The 26,468-nt window shown below is 41.3% G+C and overlaps 1 protein-coding gene across 3 annotated transcripts; it reads right to left on the bottom strand.

The window, feature by feature from the left end:
- Positions 1-1,030: 1,030 nt before the first annotated feature.
- On the bottom strand, positions 1,031-26,468 carry YPEL1 (yippee like 1). Of its 3 annotated transcripts, none has more exons than XM_077920698.1 (5): positions 25,982-26,468; positions 18,466-18,748; positions 10,565-10,608; positions 8,975-9,083; positions 1,031-6,094 (listed from the first exon to the last, which is right to left on the bottom strand). In XM_077920698.1, exons 2-5 carry the CDS (start codon positions 18,580-18,582, stop codon positions 6,005-6,007), a joined length of 360 nt encoding a protein of 119 aa, XP_077776824.1. In that variant the 5' UTR covers positions 18,583-18,748; positions 25,982-26,468; the 3' UTR covers positions 1,031-6,004. The 3 variants fall into 3 exon arrangements, with proteins under 3 accessions (XP_077776824.1, XP_028565458.1, XP_028565460.1); XM_028709625.2 differs by having other exon boundaries at positions 26,087-26,468; XM_028709627.2 differs by lacking the exon at positions 25,982-26,468 and adding an exon at positions 23,913-24,047.

The raw sequence follows: 26,468 nt of genomic DNA, 5'->3' as shown, positions 1-26,468 counted from the left end.
GAAGCAAACACTCGTTTTTACGGAGCCCCTGGGGAAGGTTTTATTTTGAACACCGTGGGCTTGACATCATTTTATGCATCTTGAAAATTTATCCTCTATTGACTCTGGTTGGATTCCTTCCCTCCTTCTGCAAACCCATGGGCAGTCTTCAGACATGCGATCCTCTGCCTTATATGGGGTGGAAAAAATAGGCTCTCTTTAACTTTTGCCTCCTTCCCTGTGAAAGGACCATCTGCAGGCAGGCAGTGATACCTAATTCTGGAATCATGATTGGTCAATCCAAGAATGGAGGAAAATTAAGACTCCTAATTTCCTTTTGCCTACGAATTTGCGTTTCTGCTTTAATCCAACACTTCTTAGCATTTCAATATTAGTCTGGGGTAGCTGGTCCGCCACTATCTCCTTCCTACCTCTATACTTAAAGTATGGTAAATTTTCTTATTCAACTTGTTTCTTTTTTTTATTGGCATATGGAATACATAAGGTATCAGTGGTGGGCAATGAATTTACAGACTGATTGAGAACAGGATATACTGATGAGGATTTCAGCTTTCCAGGTTTTTGAGCCTTATGCAGCCAAAACCATACCAGCAAACTCAAGGGAATCCCAAGCTTGCAAGGAAGTAGGACAAACATAATTATTTACAGGGAAATAGCTCAGCGAACGCCAAGCATGCTCAGTTGCCATGGACTAAGAATTGACTGCTGGAAAGGATAGAAGAGACAATTGTGGGGGAAGGCATGGCTGACTAGAAGCGTGAACATTCATGTGCTGGCCCTACTGCTTCTTTTTCATTTTTGGATTTTATACCGTGACCAGCAAATCATTCTCCCACATCAGTAGCAGCCAGCACCAATTGCCCTTTACACCCTAATAGCGGTCCAGGGAAAGTGGAACTAGAATCTTTCATAAAGTGTAGCTTTAAAGGTTTGCAAGAAAAATTTCAGGTTTTGTGTAAGAATTGCTTTCTCGTTAAAATGTGACTCTTCTCCATCCTCTTAAAGGGGGAGATGCGGGGGAAGCACAAAATTCAACAAAACTGAAAACGTTTATTGTGATACCTCAAGTAGATACAATAAAGGGAAACAACAGCTTGTGTACAGTATTGCCAAGACAAAAACCAGAAAGAAGCCACATCAGCTGCGCAAAAAGTAAGCGTTTTTCCAAAAGCGTTCCAGCAATGAGGCACAAGTCAATGGGCACCTGCTATGACTCCTGTGTTTTTGACCCTACCTTGCTTCTGTGAAATCCCTGTTCATGGTAGCATAAGATTACTGGTGGTTGCCTCTACACAAATGGTGTACCATTAACTTGAACATTTGCTGTCATTCCTTTCACCATTATACAAAGCTGGATAATAAACTGTGGCTATCTGGGTTGAGTTGTCATAAAACAGGTTATCATAGCAGACCATAATCTTCTCTGAAAAAAACAGCATATTTTTGTAAATCTCACATTTCAGATTTATTAGAAATCAAAATGGTACAGCCCAATTAATGCTGACATTCATATTAATGACCAAAGTGCATTGTCCCTTTCCCTCAAAAGGGAAACACTGCTTCTCTGAAGTCTTAATTTCACCCGACACCAAGGGAGCTTTCAGTAACGGTTATGCATAACACAGTCCTGTGACATAAGGTTCATCATACAGGTAATAAAGCAATTTAGAGAGACATTGGTAATTTCAACTTCACAACATAATATAGTTAAACTTGGGCCATGAGTAAAGCAATGCTCTCTAGCCTTGTTTAACAAACGGGCCGAGGCGAGTTCAAGTTGTTCTGGGTTGTTACATAATAGGATTCATGGCAATAGCACAGCAAGTCAAATCCATATGTATAACAAGACTGATTAGGCCGAGAAGCAAGCTTTTATTGGGACAAGTGGTGAAATAATGCAACTTAATAATCTGGAAGCCTGGTGTTTTCTTCCAGTGGTTAAAAGCCGTCCACAGCTGTTAAGAGAAATAACTGCCACATGAAATTGGTTCATACTACCGTAACGCTCACAGCAAAGGAGCTAGAAAAAATGGAAGAGGGGGGGGGGAGTTGCACAGTGTTCAGATGCACAAAAAAAGCTTCACATCAGCATCCTTATAGATACATCTGCATGGAGGAAGTTAGCATCTGATCTAGCATGACCACGTCATGGCAATGTTTCCTAGCGTTTACTTTGCTGGGAGCCTGCCAATGTGGTTCTGCAAGATTAGACATTCCTTCTTCCACAAGGAGATTTTTAAATTGCCTGATCTGGCCCTCAGTCATGCCATACTGTTTGGTTAGTTTATGCTAACCGTGGCTATTGAGTTCGAAGGGAAAAACACCTCAATACATGTACACTTTGCGAGCACATTTTCTGTATGTGCGAATGAACATTCTTCCCAAGAACCAGCTTGTAGTCAGTTCATCTAGTCCAAAGAAGGGGGGGGGGGAGCTAGTAGGTAGCACACAGAAGTTCACAAAAAATCCTTGTTACAATTTATAAAATATATATATATATGTATAATAAATGTTAAGACCAACAGTAATAAAAATAACAGGTAACAAAAGTGCTCAAGTTGAAGGGATAGCGTAAACTTACCCAGAAAGAACACACAAAACCTTAAATAGAATACATTACACACACTCAAAATGGTTAAGAGGGTAAATGTTTTGAAAAATATTCAAGTATTACGCTTATGTAATGCTGGAAAGTTCAGTAACCAGACTGACCTTTTATACATCAACCAACATCCAGCAGTATCTGGATCCTACTGACACCCAACCTGTAAAATTGAAGCACCCAGTTTTAAAGACCTTCCTACAATGCCAAGTAAAATCATTCATTTCCCCCAAAGGATCTAATATGCAATGCTACTTGATACCTACAGTATCATTTTTAGATTTAGAGTTCTCTACCACCCTTCCCATCCCCTTTTCAAAATCCATAAAAATATTGCTCTATTTGGTATTCTTAAATGCCTTATCACTACAAATGACTTGCATTAGATTTTTACCCGCAATTTGAGACTCCAGGTGCCAACTAAAAAATAAAAATCTCAAGTTTTTGGCATCCAGGTTTAACAAACGGTTTAGGTGAAACCTTGTACCCAGAAGGCCAAACTACACAATATGTGCAAGTGTGTTTTCTTAAAAGCCCCTCTTTTTTTTTTACCATAAAACATTTGGGAGAATTAGTAAGAATGGAAAAGCAAGAGAGTGAAGAGGAGCTCCACTCCAGCCCCTCTTCATGCCCTACCCACGGCTTGCCCCCAAAATACAAACATACAATTGGAACCTTGGGGGCAGAGGGAGAATACTTGGGGAAATGATTTGGAGCAGGGAAAAGTCTAAGCATCTCCCGTCTCTACTCTTTTCATCCCAAAGTGAATTTTCAACTTTTGAGGAAGGCTACAGTTACATGCTTGCCTCCAACATGTAGTTTAGACCTAAGTGATTTAGGTTTAGAATATGAATAATGCACTGATAAAAAGAGGCTGGATTTTGTCTCTCAAACTCTTTTGAGCCTCAAACTCCTGCCCAAAAGACCTGGCTGAAATTTGTCCTCTAATTCCTGTAAGTACTAGGTGAGAGACATTTAAACCAAGGAGGAACCATGCTATTGAAAAAGATATGCTTCTAGCGACAGTTTCATAGCTGGTACGGCTTACAGCCAGCATCGTGAGCCAACAACAGTGCCCATCTGCTTACGATTTCAGTACTTACATGGTTGGCAGTGGATACTGTACCAGTTAGAATATAGTTCAAGTTATTTACTGTTTCAGCCATAAGCAGTGGAGGGAAGATAGGAAAACCAGACCTTTCGGATAAAGCGATTTGAAAGCGATACAAAATAAATAAAGTCAGTTTACTGATATTTAGCGAGGCACACCAGACAGATGTTTGCACAAGTCACTAACCCACAAGACACACAGTGCCTGCCTATTCTAGGTTCCCATGCTGATTACTCCTAGTCCAAGGGGACTGGAAGGATCTGTGATGGCAGCACTAAGGAGGATACCAGAGAGCCAAGTCTTCTCACGAGGAAATAGCTCCTCTTAAGAGAAACTTCAGCGGCTTGTGGTCGATGAGGGCGGCTGAAGCTGCTGCTGTCTAGGCATGAGTCAAGATAACTCCTGGTTCTAGTGTACATTTAGATCAAGTACTGTACTGAAGATTAATGGATAAAAAAAACACACAAACCCTCATTCATATTAAATTAAGCACCAGAATAAAAGGTCATTCAGCAAAACAAAATTTGAATCTAGCTGTCACTAGTACAGCTCTTTGGATTTGAATGCCTAAGAGGTAACTATGTACACACACATTTAAACAGATATATTCAATATCCTTTTTTTGCATCACAGTGTAACCATACTACTTCCCAGATGGTTTGCTTGGGAAATAATTCTTCAAACAGAAGAGGGAAGGGACAATTCCTCTTTAGGGAAAGATTACTCTTACTTTTAACATGAAAGATATAGCTAAAGTGCAGTAGAGACTAGAAAGCCCATCAGACGAGGATAGCAGCAGCCAGCAGAGAGGAACAATGCAAAGTTTTTCTTACGCCATGTGAAAGACATTGTATCAGAAAGGAGCAGATTTCCCAATGTAAGGCTTTCCATATTATTCATGCTATCAGCAGCTATGTGGTGTTAGTGTAAAATATCCTCCAATCCGTTCCTCCTCTCATAAATTTTAGAATATTAATGCAAAAATCATGACATAAAAATTATTCAAATCTCTTGAAACAGTGTGCAGAAAAGTTCCCATCAGTGAACTTTACATACACACACATACACACACACATAGTGGAAGTGTCTGACTGAGTCACCCCACAAAAAGCAGCAGCTGGGGGAAATTACAAGTTGATGCTTATTTCACATAACTGTTTATTACAAAATGTGCTCAGGGATGATTCAGCCAGCAAATCAAACGCCCCTTAAAAAACCTAGCATGAAGAAGTCAATTTGCTTTTTTCTTTTTACCTGCTCCCCAACTTCCAACCTCCCACAGGTAACAGCTAGAGGCTCTGGCCACTTTCACACACAAAAATAATCCTGTGTGTTTAAGGACTGCAAGAGCAAATCACTTCACCGATATCAACCTCTTTATCCAGTGCATTAAAAACTACGTAGCTACATGGAACCAGCCATAAAAACTTCAGTGGATGTACAAGTCCCTGTTAAAGGTACAGTACCGAGACATTTTACATGACATTAAAAATAAGAGCTGCATATAGTTGCATCCTTTGATCTTGAAAACTTTGCTAAGACATTCTTTCTTAAAAGAGCAAAGTTTGACTTTATTAGGAATGTTTTGATTTCGGTCAGACCTTATAAGTTAGTTGACCTTGTAAATTATTATTCCACCCTCGCTTCTCATTTTCTTTAAATAAAAGCAAGGATTTATAAACCTCAGCGAGTACAAATGACTAAACCTTTAACCAACCTGCCCAAAGATACACACAAGCTGCAGTACTTTAAAAAAGAAAAAGAAAAGAACTAATGGTTACTACAATGTTATGTCCTTCTCACTGCAAAGAGAGCACAGAAATTGCTATGTCCGGGGTCATGGGGAAGGAACATGCCTTACATTCTCTCTAGGACTGTTCACGCAGGCCTTCAACAAAATTTCGGGGCAGGTGATGGGCAAAAAGCATGCACAGAAGGAAGGAGCATTTAAAAAGCACAGTTCAAAAGAGAGCGCTAGCTATTAAAAGTAATGTGAAATTAGGGAATTATTCCTCTAGAGTTTGTAGAAAAAGTCGATCCAAAACAACTGTTCACACAGGAATACATATACAAAAAGAGGGAAACTTACACAAAGAGGAAAAGGCAAAAGATGGCCTTTTGGGGAAAGGGGGGGGCACAAAATTACACTACTCAGTTTGGAGGTTTCAAAAACGCAGCGATTTTCTCAGCCAGCCGAACCAAAATCCTTTTTGCATTAGTCTTTATAAAGCATGTTCCCCAGGTTAATTGTCCAAAGAGAGAGAGAGAGAGAGAGAGAGAAGTGTTCCCATTTACTCCCAGCCATTGTCTTTGATCATGTGGGCAAGTTCAATGATGAATTTTCCTTCTTTGTATTTCTGACTGCTTTCAAACGCATGTTCCTAGGCAAGAAAATAAAATATTAGATTCCGTTATCCGCCGCTTCAAATATGAACGCTTCTTAACGTATCCGTTAGGGGCAAGGCAAGAGTATTGCTCAGCTTAACTGTTGTACTTTATGCACTTTGGCAGCACTGTATGAACGAAAGAGGGATGACCTGGTTCAAACCTCAACAGGTCAATACTTTGCACAGGTGAGCAATGGATTCAATTATTAGCAGATGAGTGTTGATTTAAAGCAAGAGTGGAAACCACTTTCAACCAGAGGACTAGATCAATCAGTGGCCAACCCTCCATGGGCATATTTGTCAGGTGGGCACAGCTGCTCACCTACCAGTCACCTGATTCCATATGATCAGTAGAGTGACCTGAGCAAAAGCCACAGGGCTTGTATTTGGCGCCATATTTAAGCAGCGCCAAAAGCAGGAGAACTCAAAGGCTCCTGATTGCTCCTTTGCAGCCACAGCTTTATCTAACCAGCTCCTGGTGTCAGGTAAATGGTAGATGGGCGTGGCCAGCCCAGAACAGCCTCACTGGAAAGCCTAAAAGGTCTAGTTAGGCTCAAGGGCCAGAGGTCCCTCCCAGTTGGTTTAAAGCAGGGGTGTCCAACCAGTAGTTTGCGATCTACCGGTAGATCCCCAGCTGATCCTGGTAGATCATGGGATCCTTATCATGTACAAAAAAAGTTATGGGGGGAAAGCTAAAAAAACTCTGTGCAATCCTCCACCCAAACAGCTCAACAACTCTGGGCAATCCACCCACCCCATGCACGCTCCTCCTTCCTCCAATGACAATGGATAGATCACTGCCAGTTTTTTTATAATGGGAGTAGATCACAGTCTCTTGGGAGTTGGGCATGCCTGGTTTAAAGCTATCCCATGCTTCTTTGCCACTGAGAAACTATTAAATACCAACAACCAGAATTTAATGAAGATTACTTTTGGGTTTGTTTTATTCCTATCATCTACAGTATCAGACTTTGAAGAATGCAAATCCTATGATACAGTGGTACCTCGCAAGACGAATGCCTCGCAAGACAAAAAACTCGCTAGACGAAAGGGCTTTTTGTTTTTTGAGCTGCTTCGCAAGACGATTTTCCCTATGGGCTTGCTTCGCAAGACAGAAACGTCTTGCAAGTTTGTTTCCTTTTTCTTAACACCGTTAATACAGTTGCAACTTGACTTCGAGGGGCAACTCATAGAACGCAGTGTGGTAGCCTTTTTTGAGGTTTTTAAAGACTTTGGTGGTTTTTGAAGCTTTTCCAAAACTTTCCCGACACCGTGCTTCGCAAGACGAAAAAAATCGCAAGGCGACAAAACTCGCAGAACGAATTAATTTTGTCTTGCAAGGCACCACTGTAATTAACTTCCTTTAGGTACAGTCACAGCAGAGATGACCTTGAGGCTGGTTCCCGCCCAGTGTCAGAACCAATACCCTATGCTTTATAAAATACTGGGTGCATCACAAAGTCCCCGGGGTGCTGGCAGGTAAGCTCTACCCAGGCAATCCTGCCCCAGTGAAAAAGGAGTAAATGTATGGGGGAGCCCTAACAATGTCATCCGTTGATGCAGTTTGAGGTGTGGGGCCAGACATATGGCAATGATGGAAGCCTAAGCATACTGCAGAGAAAGGGGTGGGGGAAGTATCAGGGCAGAGCAACGCAAAGTCAGTCATACTAAAATTAGTAGACCCATTGAAAGTAATGGATGTGACTAATGGTGGACCATTAATTTCAATGCGTCCACTGAAAGCAGGGCTTTGGCCACATCACCCTGGGAAGAGAGAACAACTGTTAAACTGCTCTGGGAATTATAGTGCTGGAAGGAGAATAGGGGCCTCCTAGCAATCTACAGCCCCCAGAATTCTTGGGGGGGGGAGCCTTGGCTGTTTAAAGTGGCAGCATGGTGTTTTAATTGTATAGTGTGAACGGAACCTTAGTTGGATACAACCCTTTGAATTTAAAATACAGGTAATGTTAATAAAATAAATTTTCATTCAAGTGCCTTTATGCTCCTGGGAAATGGGAGATTTACTTCTTACTTGGGAAGACTTTTACCAGTATACTTTTCATTACATTTTGCAAAGAAAAGACTACGTACTATGAAAACTGAAAATTCTAGGAAGGAACCCAGGCTCTCCCTAAGAGCACCCCCATCCGCAGTGGCAGTAGTCCTGCACTCAAATAAGGAAGAGGGATGGCAGAAGGACAGGTCCTCATGCATCAGTAACAAAAGCAGACTCCCTGGCAGGTGGAATAAAAGATTCCCTTGCAAATTCAGTGGCTCTGAAAACTGCTTGTTATGAGCCCCTCACCACATGAAAGCAGGGTCTGTGTCAGGCTCCTGCCACACTTCAAAGCAGCAAATATGAACTGAAATTCATATTTCTAGGGTCCACTCCAGGTCTGAATGCAATTTGCTTTAAACTGTTGCTTTTTACGTTGCTGTAGCCTGCCCTGTGCCTTTCTCAGGGTGGGTGGGTGGTAATAACAACAACTACTACTACTACTACTACTACTACTACTACTACAGGAAGGCCAACTGGTGATGGAAGATCGGGTTGCCTCTTTAAGATGTGGATAACTTTTACCCATGGATCTGAATTGTAGCCAGAATTGGTCAATTTATCCTCAGGCTTCTTATAATGCCACCAGTCTGACAAGGCATCAAAAAGGGACTGACAAGATCCAGAGGGTATCAATGTTGGGGTACTCAGACTAGACCCACTGAACTTTAGTGTAGAGTAGACTCAACTTTAGTGAGTCTGCTCAGAGTAGTACTTAGTTGGCGACAACCCAGATACTCCCACATTTGCACATAGTCTATTTTCAATGACCAGACAAAACCAAGCAGTTGCATGTCCAAAAATGGGCAAATGCTTACGTATTTCCATCCAAGAGTGGTTTTGCAGTTTTCACAATAAATATCTGCTACTGCATGCAAGCCTGTCAGAAGAACTCTCTCTTCTGCAGGACCACAGCCCACATTCACCCTGCAAGAGAGAGAGTGGGAAAAGCATAAGTCATTTTATAAGAATCTTCCTTCCCCTCCCATTAATATAAAGATATATGCAAATGCTAGATGCAAAATCTCAAGATCATTCACACCAGGATTTTTGACAAATATTTCCAACGTCACACAAAGAAGCTATTTTAAAGCCAAGATGCTTTGCTTGTTCCTCCTTACATAAACCAAGCTTTTGAACACAAACCAAATTAAACATCTGTGTGATTTCCGACCTAGTATTAATTACCAGAAATTGTTTTAACCAGTGCCATTTTTCTAGAAAAAGAGCTGCCGGACCTCATTATGAAGTTCTCCCTTGTTCTCTTAGAATGGCAATGGTGCCCACCTGAGAGGTGCTGGAGCTGAGCTCTTGTGAGCTCCAGCTGGGGGGAAAAGCCCTGGTTTTAACTATGGCTTTGTTTCTGTGTTTCTTTTAAAGGTAAAGGACCCTTGGACAATGAAGTCCAGTCAAAGGCGACTATGGAGTTACGGCGCTCATATCGCTTTCAGGCTGAGGGAGCCGGCGTTTGTCCACAGACAGCTTTCTGGGGCATGTGGCCAGCAGGACTAAACCGCTTCTGGCACAACGGAACACCGTGACGGAAACCAGAGAGCACAGAAACGCCATTTACCTTCCCGCCGCAGCAGTACCTATTTATCTACTTGCACTGGCGTGCTTTTGAACTGCTAAGTTGGCAGGAGCTGGGACAGAGCAATGGGAGCTCACCCCGTCGCAGGAATTCGAACCACCAACCTTCTGATCAGGAAGCCCAAGAGGCTCAGTTTGGACCACAGCACTATCAGCATCCCATGTTTCTTTTAACTATGCCACCAACAGAAGTTATTACCTACCTTGAAAGGATTTTAATAGATACTCTAAAGAAGAAAAAAGTTGCACTGTAAAGTCTATAGTTAGTTAGAATTATATTTCCATATGGGCTGGTTCCAAACATAACTTTTTTGGCAATGCTAATTAAGAGGAACATAGAAAGCTGTCTTATATCAAGTCAGCCCACTAGTTCACCTAGCTCAGTTTTGTTTACACTGGTTGGCAGCATCTCTCCAGGAACCTAGACTTGATTGAACTGTGGCTCTTTTGCATGCAAAGCATGCACTCTATTACTGAGTCATAGTCATTCAGCCCTCAGAAGCCTTCCACATGTGCCTGACTGAAGGCAGAGCAAAACCCTTCTCTCACTCCATTCAAAGTATTTGAAAACCACAAAATACCAGATGCTAGGGAGCAACAGCAAAGAAAGGCTACCATATTTCAGCCATGTTTATGGCTTCCAAGACGTCTGCTAGCCACTGTGGGAAGCAGACTGCTAGACTAGATGGACCGCTGGGTTGATCCCACAGGGATCAACTTGGGTCCTTGCATAAACCATGACAAAAAGCCAATCCACTCACACGCTATTGTTGTAAAATAGTCCTCTGAATTCCATAGAAAATAATAATTGCACTTACACTGAATTAAAGAGGTAGGCTCGCCCCTGGCTTCCCTGAAAGGACTGCAAAAGAAAAAGAAGATATATACATATATATAAAAATATTTTTTTAAAAAACACTAAAACATTGTCTCAATGAAGAGGCAAATCAAAGCATTCTACCTGAACTTTGAAACTAGTACATTGTATGTTAAGTGCAAATTCAGCTGCATGTATTGTTCCAAGTAATTATTCTTCAGATCTGCCACATGGGTCTGGAAACTCATTGTCTAAGCTTTAATCTCAAAACCAAATCTTTCCCCAAGTGTTTGTGCAACTACTGCTAGGTATAGTGCTTTCTTTAAGCCAACAGTGTCTGACACTGCTGCAATAGACACAAGAAAAGGGATGGTAATTAACATAATGTAGTACAGCAAAGAAAGATCTGGCACAGTTCAAAACCTTAGCTATAGAAGTCTGTAGCTCCACTCTACCATTAACACACACTGTTTTAAGGCAATCCACTCTCTCTTCCTTCCCCATCAGTAATATGGGGGCAGTAACAGTCTACCTTATATTATTGAAACATTATTGAAATAAAACATGTGAAAAATACATGGATTTGCCTCTCAATAATTTATTGCACTCAATTTGCCCTCTACTTTTCTGTGTTGCTTATTTAGTAAGCTAAATAAGTTTTAAATAAATTTTGCTTTTAATTAACTTTGGTCATTATTTCCTAAACTAAGCCAAAAAATGATACAGGTGTAATTGTATAGGATTACAGAAAATTAAAATTGGATAACTAGAAAACATATGAGTTCACTGGGCATTCGCCATTCAGTTCTTGAGTTATCAGAGTTTCAAGTTGGGGGTGTGTGTGAAGCTGTTGAAGGGCTCCCCACCCCACCAAAGGGTTGTAATGTGTTAGGAGAAGGGACACAATTAAAACTGGAGACTTAGTTATAACTGGAGCTTTAAAAAATGAGTCTGGCGAGCCAACTCCTAGGGTCTTTGGCCCCCAATAAAATACTTGAGGGGGCCGCCCCCCAAAAAGTTGGTAGGAATTGCCATTCAAATGGTGTGTGCGCACCATGTCATGTGATCGATTATGTGTGTGTGGGGGGGTGCTCACCTGCCCCCCCATATATTATTCAAGTTGGCACCCCTGGGTCAAGCACTGTCTGAAGGGGAGATGATGAAGGAAACAAATTAGAATCAACCCAGCAGAACAAGCAGCAAGTCTTAGGTCCCCATCTCCCCCTTTTACCAATCTGGTGGGCTCCCTTTTTTGGTTAAAAAAACAGAACCCCCTCCCCACAAATAACCAACTAAAGCTAGACTTTAATTCTTGTGCTAAGCTATCAGGCCATCAAGGAGATAATATGAATCTGAGAATGTTCTTAGTGAACAAAGTCAGAAGGAACCAATCTGAGACAAAATGGTAATACAGCGGTACCTCGGGTTTGAGACGTTTCAGGTTACGCATTTTCAGGTTGCACACCGCGCCAAACCCGAAAGTACCGGAATGGGTTGATTATAGGTTTTGGCGCTTTGCGCATGCACAGAAGCACCAAATTGCGATCTACGTGTTCGCAGATGCAGCGCTGCAGGCTGCGAACGCTGCAGGTTGCAAACATGCCTCCTGCACGGATCACATTCACAACCAGAGGTTCCATTGTATTCAGTACAACTGCTCCTATCAGTTATCTAGCAACCTCTTACAAATGAGCTCTATGCAGTTACTTATGACCTAGTGAATGCCCAGATTCAGCAGGATTGTCATTACAGAGCACGTAAAAGTTCACATAGGTCAGAAATTTAATACAAGATGTATATCATTCCTAAATAATTCTTTTTATTTCAAACACTGTCAGTCCTTGAAACATTGTTAACTAAGTGGCAGAAAATGTTGCAGTGTGTAGATGGCAGAGACACAAAGACTCTTAGAGTCCATGATGCTAAAAAGTATCACATAGGGAAGCTTCAGAATTCCTGAAGGAATGTCTGTCTCCATTTACAGTTAAATGGGAGAATTGATAAAGGATAGAGTAACACATAAACATGCTAACATTATCATGAGCTAGAGCATTCACAAGTTTCACTGAAACAGATGCCACCAACCCTTAGGAACCTCCAGCTACACAGTGGTACGGGTTGAGCATTTTCGGGTTGCACTCCGCGGTGACCCAGAAGTAATGGAACGCGTTACTTGCGGGTTTCACCGCTCGCGCAGACGCGGGTTGCGTTCACTTCAGGATGCGAACGGGGCTCTGGAATGGATCCCGTTCGCATCCAGAGGTACCACTGTATTAATAGTTCTCCTCAGAGTACCAGATGCTGAGCAGAAAAAAACAGGAGGTGACAGCCCCTTTCGCACTACATGCAAATATGCAAATTTGTACAGGAGATGGGATTGTGCACCACCTAGAAACCACATTGTTTTCATATGGAATGCAATTGTATCAAAGCACCTTCCTAGGCTCCCTAGATATATACAGTACTTGAAATGAACCTCTTGAATTCATCATCATTGCTACCTAATAGGTCAAAGGGGAATACAGATCTCAAACAGGAATTTGAATACATAAAAATGGCTGTAAAATGATGTCTATTCCATAAACCAGCAAAATTTCCAAGATTACTTCATTTGGTTTTCATTACCACCCTGTCAGAAGAGATCAGAGAAAGTTACACCATATATTTTCACATATGGTGTGCCTGAGAAAACATGTGCCAAAATACTGATGTGCAGCAAACAGCAAAATTGTGAGTCACAAATTTATGGCTTATAGCCACAAGTTGTTATTGTTACTTACAATACTCAGGGTTAAGAATTTTATTAGTGCCTCTTTTATTACAACTTAGTTGCCTTTCCAAGTATTGGCTCCTGTGATTCATATTATTTAATTCTTCAAGAGCTATTAACAAGTCCCATGTCCAATATACATCAAGCAGGGTAAAATGGTCTTGCAGTTGAATAAAAAAAATAAGATTAAAAATTGCAGTGGTACCTCAGGTTACGAACTTAATTCGTTCCGGACCTCCATCCTTAACCTGAAACCATTCTTAACCCGAGGTACCACTTTAGCTAATGGGGCCTGTGCGCGTTTTCTGTGCTCATTCTGGGGCAAAGTTCTTAACCCGAGGTACTACTTCCAGGTTAGCGGAGTTTGTGACCCGAAGTGTTTGTAACCTGAGGAACCGCTATTCAGGCAAATAAATAGCCTGTGGGAGGGCTAGAGGGAGGGAAATGAAGCTAGGCCAGTAAGATCAGATTCACAAGGTGCTACACCCCTTCTTTACAGAATTTGTATGCAACACAATCACTGTATCACACATATCTGTACCATCCACTAGCCATTGCCATTTGTGTACAAAGTGTACACACTCACCTCGGCAATTAGTAATATTTGTTTCAATGTTAGTGCATGAGGATGATTGAAGCTAAGCTGCTAACAGCTCTCTTTGGAAGGTTACCCAGTATGTTACTGCAATAGTGGGAATTCCTAGGAAATCTGCCCTCCAATATTCATTGCTGGAAGAAACAGGAATTCCAGATGAGCTACAAAATTTTTGCAGATATTTTGGCAAAAAGACTGAAGAGAGTGTTGGTAGGGGAGATTCACAAGGACCAAACTGGCTTTCTTCCAGGGAGACATATGTCAGATAATGTGAGGAACATTATAGACATTTTGGAATTGTTAGAAGTGGACATTAATAGGAAAGCTGTTTTAATTTTTGTGGATGCGGAGAAAGCCTTTGATAACATTTGCTGGAGTTTTATGAAGAAGAATCTCCAAGGGATGGGGGTAGGCCAAGGTTTTGAAAATGGTATAGGTGCTATATATTCTAAACAAAAAGCAAAGTTAATTGTAAATAATGTGGTTACGGAAGAAATACCTATAGAAAAAGGTACACGACAGGGATGCCCAATATCCCCTTTACTTTTTATATCAGTCCTGGAGGTCTTGTTAAATATGATTAGAAAGGACCAGTTGGTTAAAGGAGTTCAGGTCGGAGCCAGACATTACAAACTAAGGGCATTTGCAGATGACCTAGTATTGACTTTGCAACAGCCAGATACTAGTACCAAAAGAGTATTAGAACTAATTGAGATATTTGGTCAAGTAGCAGGATTTAAACTGAACAAACAGAAAACAAAAGTGTTGGAGAAAAATCTAACAATGGCTGAAAAAGAGAAGTTTCAGAGTGAAACAGGTTTAGAGATCACAAAAAAAGTGAAGTACCTGGGGGTAAATCTGACTTCTAAGAATGTAAACTTATTTAAGGACAACTATGACAAATGTTGGACAGAAGTAAAGAAAGATCTAGAAATATGGTCAAGATTGAGACTTTCCTTGTTAGGCCGAATTGCTGTCATTAAGATGAATGTATTGCCTAGAATGCTGTTTTTATTTCAGACACTCCAGATCATGGATAAGATGGACTGTTTCAAGAAATGGCAGAAAGACATATCCAAATTTGTCTGGCAGGGCAAAAAGCCCAGAATAAAATTTAAGATTTTAACTGACGCAAAAGATAGAGGGGGGTTTGCCCTGCCGGACCTAAGACTCTACTATGAATCGGCAGCTTTCTGCTGGTTGAAACAATGGCTGCTTCTTGAGAATACAGACATTTTGGATCTGGAAGGGTATGACAATAGATTTGGTTGGCATGCATATATATGGTATGACAAGGTAAAATCGCATAAAGGCTTTAAAAACCATATTGTTAGGAAAGCACTATACAATGTTTGGATAAGATACAAAGACCTATTGGAAAGTAAAACTCCCAGGTGGTTATCACCAATGGAAGCTAAAGAGACTAAAAAACTTAATATGGAGTCGAAATGGCCAAAATACTGTGAAATCTTAGAACAAGACGGAGAAAGAGTTAAACTACAGAGTTATGAGAAATTAAAATCTAAGGTAAGAGACTGGTTGCATTACCTCCAGATAAACGAGGTATTTAAACAGGACAGGAAAATAGGTTTCCAGATGGAGAGGTCAAAATTAGAAACAGAACTGTTAGAATCCAATACTAAGAACTTGTCAAGAATGTATAATTTGCTGTTGAAATGGAATACACAGGATGAAACGGTCAAATCAGCTATGATTAAATGGGCACAAGACATTGGTCATGATATTATGTTTGCTGACTGGGAACAGTTATGGAATACTGGTGTTAAGTTTACGGCATGTAATGCATTAAGAGAAAACATTATGAAAATGATTTACAGGTGGTACATGACCCCAGTCAAGCTTGCAAAAATTTATCATTTGCCCAACAACAAATGCTGGAAATGTAATGAGACTGAAGGTACCTTTTATCACCTTTGGTGGACATGCCCGAAGATTAAAGCCTTTTGGGAAATGATCTATAATGAAATTAAGAAGGTTCTTAAATGGACCTTCTCTAAAAAGCCTGAGGCTTTTCTCCTGGGCATGGTTGGCCAATTGGTGACAAGGAAGGCTAGGACGTTTTTTATGTATGCCACTGCAGCAGCAAGAATTCTTTTGGCAAAGTATTGGAAGACACAAGAGTTACCCACTCTGGAAAAATGGCAAGCGAAGGTGATCGACTACATGGGATTGGCAGAGATGACCGGCAGAATCCGTGACCAGGGGAAAGAGACAGTGGAAGAAGACTGGAAGAAATTTAAAATTTACCTTAAAATTTTTTGTAAAATTGAAGTGTAATGAGATGTTAAGGTGTTAAGAAATAGAGAATTGCAGCTGTAAACAATAAGTTAAGGAAATTAGAATGAAAGTGAATTAATTAATCAGTTGGAGGGTTGCTGAAGAAAGGCAAAAACAAGGATGCAGAAAAGGGGAGGTATGGGGAAGTCCGGGAAGCAAGGTGTAGGAAGATAAGATTACGAAAGTATACATGTTTATATGTTTGTATGTTTTGTTTGATTGTTTGTTTTTATTATATGCTTGGAAAATTAATAAAAATTATTTAAAAAAAAAAAAAAAGGAATTCCAGATGAGCACCAGAATTGATGGGTTGCAAGATACACTGGAAAGCAATCTTCCTCCCATTTTTTCAGCAGTGTGAGTGATTCACATATCACCACGCCACGTAGTTTGCAAACCAGGGAGTGTTTGGATTTATTTTAAGGTCAACAGTGAGTCAACTAATTGCACTGTAGTGTTTGTTTTTAAAACAAGCATACGCAGTCATTTACACCTTTAAATTACTGCTATGTATTTAATTTTCATCCCATCACAGTCTTGTGAACATACCTAATTAGGAAAACCAGGCACTGAAAAAATCCATAACTGTAGCGGAAACCCTCACCTCTCTCTTGTCATCTAAAAACTATACCAATTAACCTAATTAAGTACAACGTTTAATTACCAGGCATATTTTACAGTTACATGACCCTGTCCCACCAACTTATTAGTCACAGTATACTAAACTTGTAACAATTAAAGAAGATGGGTGTTAGACAAATTGTCAGTCTGAAACCATTTTTAATGTTTGGTAGATTGTTTATTATGCTTTTACCTGAGAATACAATACTATTTTTAACACACAGGAAGTACAAAATTATGTGAGGTTTCTTTACAGAATATACTTAGTTTAAAAAAATTATTCCCTTAATTTTGGTGCAATATTGGCTGGGGGTGAGGGGGAGAAACAAACATCAGTGGAGGGAGCATTTCTCTTGTCATTTTTCCTTTATTGTGTTTCTGTGTGGTAAGCTTAAATCTGCAGCACAAACCAGTGCTGTAGCAACTGCTAACAAATGCATAGTCTTCAGAATATATGCATGTAGATCACAGCATATAGCAATCATGAGAGACCTCATTGCTGTGAAGGAAAATCTGAATATTAGATGGTCTTCCTGGGGTCCAAATTCCTCCCCAATGCACATGAAGAGTGGATACAGAGCAGGTGAATATGAATATATGCTTGGAAGAATACAGTCTCTCATTTTAGAAACATAGAAACTCCCAAATCTTTGCATAGGACTTGGGAAAACTGCCTGGTGAGAGGTTTCTTCATATATACAGATCTCAAAGAGCAGCCTTGATTCACAGTTGTTACCAAAAGTCCTTCAAAAGAATGCATAAAGGGGGGGAAACAAGGAACAAAAGAAAGTACAGTGGTACCTCGGGTTAAGTACTTAATTCATTCTGGAGGTCCGTTCTTAACCTGAAACTGTTCTTAACCTGAAGCACCACTTTAGCTAATGGGGCCTCCTGCTGCCACCGTGCCACCGGAGCACAATTTCTGTTCTCACCCTGAAGCAAAGTTCTTAACCTGAAGCACTATTTCTGGGTTAGCGGAGTCTGTAACCTGAAGCGTATGTAACCTGAAGCGTATATAACCCGAGGTACCACTGTAGTTTTGAAAAGCATACTTCCTCACTTCAGGAATGCTCTCACTGGACAGGTCTAGCTGCAGAACATACACAGAATAAGAAACCCACCCACCCTTCTTTTCCAGCTGACCAGATATACATCTCTGCATACTTCAATCCATTGACTATTTTCTTCACATGGATGGCTAGTTGGTTTAGATTTCATGTCTGCATACTAGATCTTCTGTACTTGAATATTAAGAACCCATTAACATTTGAACACACTGATTCTCTTTAGAAGAATCATGCTACCAAACTAAAACAAGCAGGTTAGTCACATTACCTCAAGTGACCACAACCCTGATCAATGTGCTTCACATTAAGAGCACTTCTTTTAAAATATCAATTACACATCATTCCGGCCTGAGAAGAGACCAAACACACCTCAAGAAGTAGCACCTGAACACAAACAGAATGTAATCAGGAAATACATTATGTAAATTCTTATGCAGTGTATTTCTATAGACCCTGAAACACAGCTTTTGGTGTATCTTTTTGTCTCATTATGGCAGTTACAAACAGGCACCAGATCATGCATTCATGAGGTCTAGAGACAGGCCACTTGCCTTGGAAATTAGTTCATCATGATTGGCTAGATGGGCTCTGCAGTGGATACAACTGTAGGTCCGATGACAGTTTGGTAGGTAAGCCTGGAACGTTTTGGATTTTGTCATTTTTACCATCTCCGTTGCCAGTTCTTCACTCTGATCAGGGCTGGCACTTGAAGAATTACAACTTTGCTGAACTTGCTGACAAAAGAAACACTGGAAAATGCAAGCAAAAGCCGTTGTTGTTCTGAAGTGTGTGTGGCAGCTTCCACACAAACGCCACAGAAGAAACAATCAAAACCTGCAACGGAAGAAAGAAGCATATAAGCCACTTCAAGTCTTTTAATACTACATATTTCTAATTAAACATTTAACTTCTCCATTTCATCATTAGTGTAAGTTTAAAATAAAATGGGTACCTTAAGTTACATGCAGTGTTGCTCCCTGTTAAAATATCATGCCTGCATGTATATGCCACAGAGTCCTACATGAGAGAGGAGAGGAGGGGCCCTACTCTTGAACTGTAATACTGAGGTGCTCCCAACCTCCCATCCAAAAGGGAGATGGGAACACTGCAACAGAGGGCAGTATGCAAACACAAGCACTGGAAACTCAAGGGTGGTAAAACAGCTGGGTGAAAAAAAAGGCAAGCGTAACTAACATTCCACTCAGCCAACACAAAATAGTTGCTGGGTAGGCCAGCTATGAAACTTTCTGCCCATAGGTTCCCCACAAAGTAAGTGCATTCTGAAGTCTGTTTGTTTAAATCAAATCACAGTTAACCACAGGTTGTCAGGTTTGAATGAAACAAGCAACTTGCAGCCACACGGGAGAAGGAGGGGAAAGACAGGGAGCATATGAGTCCAAGGCTCACCTTGGCTCATTTCCACCACAATAAGCCATAGTTTATAAGGATGTTTAAACACAGCCAAAGCCCAAATAAATACTGAACTATGTGGATTCAAAAACTTCGTAGTGTAGCCTCTTCAAACAGCTTTCTATAAGAAATACTTCTGCTCAAAAAAAGATAATTTCCAGAAGCTTGGCAGATGGTATCACTCCATGAATGCCGGACACTCATAAACCTCTGTTCATTATCAGCCAGTTGAATTAAGAGACACATTCTCTTCAGATCCTCGAGCTTCAGAGTGGTCTCATTTGATTCTAATATGTAATAATGAACTTAGGGTCTGGAGACCACAGACATCTAGAGTGCCAATGCTGTATCCCATAATAAATCAATCTGAGTGAACATAGAGGTGGGAAAACACTATCAACATTTTAACCATTTCTTTATCAATTTCATCAAGGACAGTCAAGAAACCTGGGATTTTCCATTGGTAGTAAAAATTAGAAAGGCACAAAGATTATGGTGTGGTAGCAATAACAAGTGTAAACAATAATGCCCCCCCCAAAAGGACTGTTGGCAATACAGTACCATATATTATGCAGCCAGAAACAGCAAATAAGAACAGGAGACAACCATTAAGGTAATATGGGGTTTGCAAACCATGGTTTGGTGCAATGTCTGAATTCTAAAAACTGGTGTTATATGGGTGTCACTACAGAGGCTGCTTCAACAAAGAGATGGGAAATGAAATTGTTAACTTGTATGCTGGGAGAAAGGAGGGCCATAGCAAACAGTTCTAAACCATAAAAGTGCTTGTTTAATATTTGGAAGCTCAAATCATAGTTTAGGTCCTAAACTATGGTTAGTTACAGTGACTGATCTGAGCCTCTGGTTAATTATTCAGTCATAGTGGTGGCTGAATAATTCCTGTAACAAGATAAATGGGGGAGTGGGCAAGAGGAGAAAGCAGTAATTCAGTCTTTGGACAATATAAATGTATAATTAGATATAATGTTGGATTCACAAACCTTCTTAAAATTAATGAGCCTGTGCCTTGCAGAACTAAGGTAGGCAACATGAGGCAAGGGAGTCACCTAAAATCAAATCTCAAAATTAAATTTATTAAAATCAATGGCAGTAATTAATCCAGTTCTTGAGAGAGACAAGGGAATTCTAAAGTAAAGGAATTTTAATACTGTATTGCCAATAGCAGCACATTTAAAGTTTATTAATTGTGTTTTGTAAGTTGAAAATCAATAAATATGGTTTACATGCATCAATGCATGTGATGATGTCACAGATTCAGTTTTAAAGGATTATTTGTGTGGACATAATGTTTTTTGTTTTACATTCAGATATTTTAATCTGGCTTCATTTTAACTTTTGTTTAAAGTTGGTTTAAATTTGTAAACTCATCAGTTTTCAACTATTCTACTTTAAAGTTTATGTGCAGAGTGTGCTCATGAACTTCACAATTATGTTTCTTGTTAATTAAGACCAGGGATGCACAGATCCCCCCAGTGGTGCAAGGAAGTGCAATAACCCCTATCCTCCCTCTGCTGACTAGTCCTTTCCCTGAGTTCTTGAGGAACTGCAGATAACATGGAGGAACATGCTTCCCTTTGCACTTCCTTTGTGGAGAAGTTTTGCGTTCTGCAAAAATCCTGTGAGAAACGAAACATGAATAGACCCCTCCCATATTCTTTGGCATGCACAGATAACTTCGGGGCGGGGGGGGGGGGAGGTCTTGTTTCATCCTTTACAGATATTCAGAAAAAGCAATGGGACCTTCTCAGTGCTTTCCCACAGTCTCTGGAAGCATTTATAAAGCACTGGAATCAAGGGTTGGGTCTTTCTGTATTTTTGACTGGGCTGTTGCATAAGACTGAACCATCTGTCAAATCTTCAAGACAAAGTTTTTTCCTCCCAAACTCCACCGCCACAGGCACAGACAGAAGATATAGGGGAACGGAGGGCTCTAGGATAATAACTGCCTAACAAGTTAAGCCAAGGATTTCTGAACCCTTGATTAAGTACTATTCATATACCTTTCCCTGATATCTGCAATCTGCCTGGCAGTGACAGATTGTGCATTTAGTGTGGTGGCACCCGGTTTATAGGCAGTCTACCTAATTAAATCAAGCTGGCACCAACTATAATGAGTTTTAGGCACCAATACTTAATTATTTCAGGGAGCATTCTGATGAAAAGGATTAACTTGTTTTTTAGAACCTTCTTGTTAGATGACCCATTCTGTGCTTCTGTTTGTTTGTTCTTTTAAAGTAGTTTGGTTCAATTGTATTTGTTATGTTGCTTTGGTTTTAAACCGAAGTCATATTGTACACTGCATAGCTTTCAGTTTTGTGGTATAGAAAGGAACAAACAAACAACAGTAGTTTCCTTGAAACAGACCTACATGAATTGTCATACCTACTGCAACCAAAACAGCACCATCCACACACTACAGGTGTGGGTGAATCCTGAGGTTTACAGAAGTACCAAAAAGAGAGAGATGAAAATACAGTAGAGCTCAAATTTACTGAACTATGAAAAGACTACCCTTTTAAATGTGTCAGCAAAACTGACTGAGATTGTAATAACAACTACCCAAGCCCCCCCCCATTCCATTTCACAACACTAAAGGAGTTTTAGAATCCATCAAAATGTTTGTCTCCTAAAATACTAACTATACACAAGGGCATGCTGTACAAATCTGATATTCTCTGCCAAGCCCCATGTGAAAACAGGTTCAAGCATTGGAACATATGTTTTTTCATATGTTTTCTCAAAAACATATGTTTTTTCAAACATTCATTCTAGACGCAATTAAGACACAATTTTCATTTTCATCATGCCCTTGCTACTCCCAATTGAACATGCTACCCATTTTATTAGATGGATAAGTGTTATTTTCATGTGATATTACAATTCATACACTGAATGAATACAATGTTAGCTCTTCTGTCTACCAGCATGATGTCATTTGAAGGAAAGCGTAATCTTAGTAGGCAAGCAGCAGCCAATCTTAAGCATAGTGGGCTGTCCTAATTCTGCACCCGGATGTATAAACAAATATTTAAGCATGTTAGCTGCAACAGAACGTTATCAGCATACAACAGATCTACAGAATATTAAGATATTCTCAAACCATTAAATAGCTTTTATCAGGAACACAAGCAACAGGTCATTTGATTCTATTATACAGCATGTCCCACTGCTATTTCATACATTATATTTATAGAGGTTTTGTACTATAAAAAGCCTTAATTTCATTCATGTTTTTACCAAGCTACTAAAAGGGCTTCTATTAAATATGAACTACAAAAATCGGGGTTATACCCTTATCCATACTTATCTGAGAGTAAGCTGCAATAAGCAGAGAAGTATTTATTTCTGAAGAAACATGCACAGTTGGTTTTTGCTAAGTTTAAAACCCCTAAGATTTGTTATGTAAGACACATAAAATGTGGCTGGATAATTGTTCATTTAACTGAAGCTAAGTTGCTTCCCACCCCCATTAACAGTAACCAAGAACTCAGAAAGATCAACCTTGTTTTCCTGTCTTGGACTTTCCCATGAAGTCTGTTAACGCTGAAGAACCTTTTTGATCCACCAGCAATCCAGACTGCATCAAATGTATACAACAGAAATAGATGTTGCTGCATTGTAGACAGTGCTAAAGTGCCTTCTGTGAAAACACATTTCCATAAGACCATTTAATAGACCTCACCCTTACTAAACTTCAAACAATGCTAAAATAAAGAGAGAGAAAAGACTTGTGCAGATTTGATCTTCACTTTCAAGGGCTGTTGTTAGTGGAGTTGAAAACTCCTCACTACACACTCAGACCACAAAGCAAAACATCACTGCCTGCTCTGATTTTAACCAAAACATCTATCTCCTCCCACCCTTTCTTTTGCCTGTTCTTCCTCTGAAGTGTAGAAACAAAGGGTTCAGAGCCTTGTGGAAAAGGCAACTTTTCATGGAGAAAGGCAAGGGCACTGCGAGAAGCAACATTCTAAAAATAAACATGCACCTCCAGTCTGCTTTGGACATTACAGCACGGAGGAGGGGAGGGGAGATGAACGGACGTGCAGCAGCAAAGTCCCAGCCAGCCTACCCACAACAACAGCAGCAGCCAGCCCCTGCCACAGCGCCCGGTGGATCAAAACAAAAGGCCAACGGCGGCTGCAAACGGCTCACTTTCTGGCACTGTTTACAAACAGTGTCTGAGCGCCCCCGGTGGGGTCGACCTAGAGCGCAGCGGAGCACGCTGGCTTCGACTTGCCCCGGCTGGGGGGTGTCCAGTTCTGGCACAAGGTCGGGGAGGAAAGGTGTTTTTCCAGCTTCATTTTCTTGTCCAGCCGCAGGGCGATCAGCTCGAGGCAGAATTCCAGTTCCTCTCTGCCCCGAATTCCAACCACCACGAAACCGAAAGGGAAGGGGGAGAAAGGGCAAGTTCTCTTTTCTGCGGTTAAATCAATGAAAGCGAAAGATCTGGCGAGGAAAAAGCCTCGAGGGCTGACGGAAAAGAGCAAGCCAGCATGCAGTCACAAACAAAGCAAAGCAAAACAGATCCGGTTCTGCAGCTGAAGCTGAACGAAAATCCCCTTACCTCTGGGGCTTACTGGTTCGAGCCATTGAATAGCAGCCTAGCAGGCTCCGAAACCACAAGAAACTGCAGAAGGGGCGGCACGTATAGACGACCCCCCCCCCCAGCTGCTCAGCACGATCGTCATAGAAAAATGTGCGAATCCGAGCAGCAAACAAAACGCGCCCCCCCCCCCCGCATCCCAGCTCCAAACCGACAAAGAGCTTGCGGAGGCAGAGTGACACAAAACCGACCCAGAGATGTTTACTGTTCTACTGCCCCAGATAACAGGCTCAAGGACCGCCTGCATCTTGCAGGGAATTTCTGCGGATGCTATGATCAGGGGTAAACATACCGCCCTTGTGGTGCGCAGCCCTGAAAGATGGAGGGGCAAAGGGAGTGCGGAGCGTGAGAAGGAAATTAAATCACCGACGCATACAGAAGATTACAGAACTGAATTGGCTAGGATAAGCTCTTGTCCCCCTCTCGGTAACACGCTAATTAAAAACAACAACACCCACCTCGCAAAACAATTTCTTTCTAAACCTTCAAGTAAACAAAAAACCCTCAAAAAATCCTATTGTGTCCCCTATTGCCTCCACAGGCTGCAAAAGCCAAATCCCCCTGCACTCCTTTCTCAGACTGCTCAAACAAGGGAGAAGGAAGAGGGGAGCCTTTTGTGTATATGCAAACTGATGCTTAAATTTGAATCTGAAAAAAACTCTAGAACATACAAAGCATTAAGTTGCATGCTATTGGGTTTCTGAGCCTGTGCAGAGTACATTCCAATACACACTCACCTATAGTAATTCTATTAAGAAACTGGACTTCCATTTGAGACAAACTGGTAACAGGAGTCCCTGGCTAGCAGCTCTGATCAGACCTTTCTCAAGGATGCACAATTCTTTTCCTTCTACAGCAAATAGAAAAACAACTATTCTTTTCCTCCATGTGTTGGAGGTTTCTCTTCTTTTGCTCAGGATTTATTTATCTTTTAACAGTGAGCCCTTGGAAGAGACATGGGGCCCACAGACGCCACTAAAATTAGTTTTAGCCATTCTAAACTTTCAGTGTCACAACAGGACACCAAAAAAACCCAAGTAAATAAATCTAGCACTCAAGGACTCATAATGAGGCTCATAATATCACTTACTAAGTTGAGGAAATTTTAAAAAATAAAATAATTCTTTCTCCTCAGGCCAAACAGACCATATTACTTAAGGTTCTCATCTTAAGAGGCTCCAAGAGATCAGATGATGTTGAAATTGCTGTAAGTTGCCTCGGCCAAGAGGATGCAATTGAATATAAACATTGCAGTTATTAGCAAATTAATAAGTATTAGTCAAGGCCATCACTGTCCCAGAGTAATTTTTTTATATTTTTCTGAATTACTTTTCTAACACTTTTGTTTGTCAGCTGCTCATTATCTAAATGCAATTTGCTTCCCTGTCCTTTTGTATGACTGTTGCTGTCTTCCTAGGCTGCAATCCTACATACTTACACCTTGGGAATAAGTCCCACTGAACTTGAGTGTGGATTTTGAGTACATAAGCTGTAGAATTGTAGCCTGTTCATATTTTCGAAATCCTCTTTTTTTTTTTTTAAGCAGCCTTGGCTGGTTTACGTAGAGGCAGGATATCATCGCCCAAACAACAAACATCATTTTGGGAAGCTGCTTTAAGCGCCTCTGAACCTCCAGGAAATATGAAAACATAGTCAATAAAAAAGTTGACCGGGGACACACAAAATATAAATACCCTACCTCCCTTCAACAGAGGCAACCATACAGATAAAGGGATCGTCATCAGCCCCAAAGTTCACCCCCCCAAAAAAATACCTCTTGGATCACAAATGTTGGGGCGGAGAAAAGGATAAGTCCACCCCAAATATAAACTGATCCTGCCCCCCATCAATGACAACCCTTCCAGGAAGGACTACCTGAACTCCTCACAATCCTCAGGTGGTTTTTTTTTGGGGGGGGGAATGAAAGAGAAGGGGGAGGTAGGGAGACAAGAGACTGGAATGTGTGGGGAGCGTATCCCCCACCCTATCGAGATGTGTCCCCCCCCCCCCCGCCAAACACCAACTCACACACACACACAGCCCAGTCGCCCTTTCTTCTTTCTTTCTTTCCTCGTCCCAGCCGGGGAAAAAGGGCAGGGGAACACCAAGCGGCCGTGGAGGTGGAGAGTGGCTACCTGCTGTGGGGGGCCAGGGTCGCGCCGCCACCGCCGCCTCCTCAGCGAGCGCCGCCGACCATGACCCAACGCGAGGCGGGCAGCGGGGTGGGTGGGCTTGTGTGTCCTGTGAGGGAGGAGAGGGGGGGTCATAGAAAGCGCCAACCGCCGCCGCTGCTGCTCCCGAGCCGGGCCCCCCCGCTCTCCTCAGGGCCCAGAAGCGACCGAGAAGTCATCCTGCTCGTCCTTCGGTCGTCGTGGTCGCCGTTGCCGCCGCCGCCGCTCTCTCCTCCTTCACGACCCCCCTCAGGTTTAACGCCGCCCCGCCCCCTCGCCTGGCTTTTGTTTTGCTTGGACTCTTCTGCTTTTTCTTCCCCTCTCTCTCCGCCCCCTCTGCTCGCGC

This window comes from Podarcis muralis, chromosome 16, assembly GCF_964188315.1.
Source record: "Podarcis muralis chromosome 16, rPodMur119.hap1.1, whole genome shotgun sequence".
NCBI classification, from domain to species: domain Eukaryota; kingdom Metazoa; phylum Chordata; class Lepidosauria; order Squamata; family Lacertidae; genus Podarcis; species Podarcis muralis.
The sequence above is the reverse complement of the archived record's forward strand: the minus strand, read 5'-3'. Positions and strand labels throughout refer to the sequence as shown.

What these genes read in the sequence shown, in the direction of transcription:
- YPEL1 (XM_077920698.1), bottom strand. Translation starts at nt 18,582, where the DNA reads ATGGTAAAAATGACAAAATCCAAAACGTTCCAGGCTTACCTACCAAAC. An exon ending in GCCTACCTCTTTAATTCAGT is followed by an intron (nt 9,084 to 10,564) that starts GTAAGTGCAATT and finishes TCTCTCTTGCAG; the next exon opens with GGTGAATGTGGGCTGTGGTC. An exon ending in CCACTCTTGGATGGAAATAC is followed by an intron (nt 6,095 to 8,974) that starts GTAAGCATTTGC and finishes TTTCTTGCCTAG; the next exon opens with GAACATGCGTTTGAAAGCAG.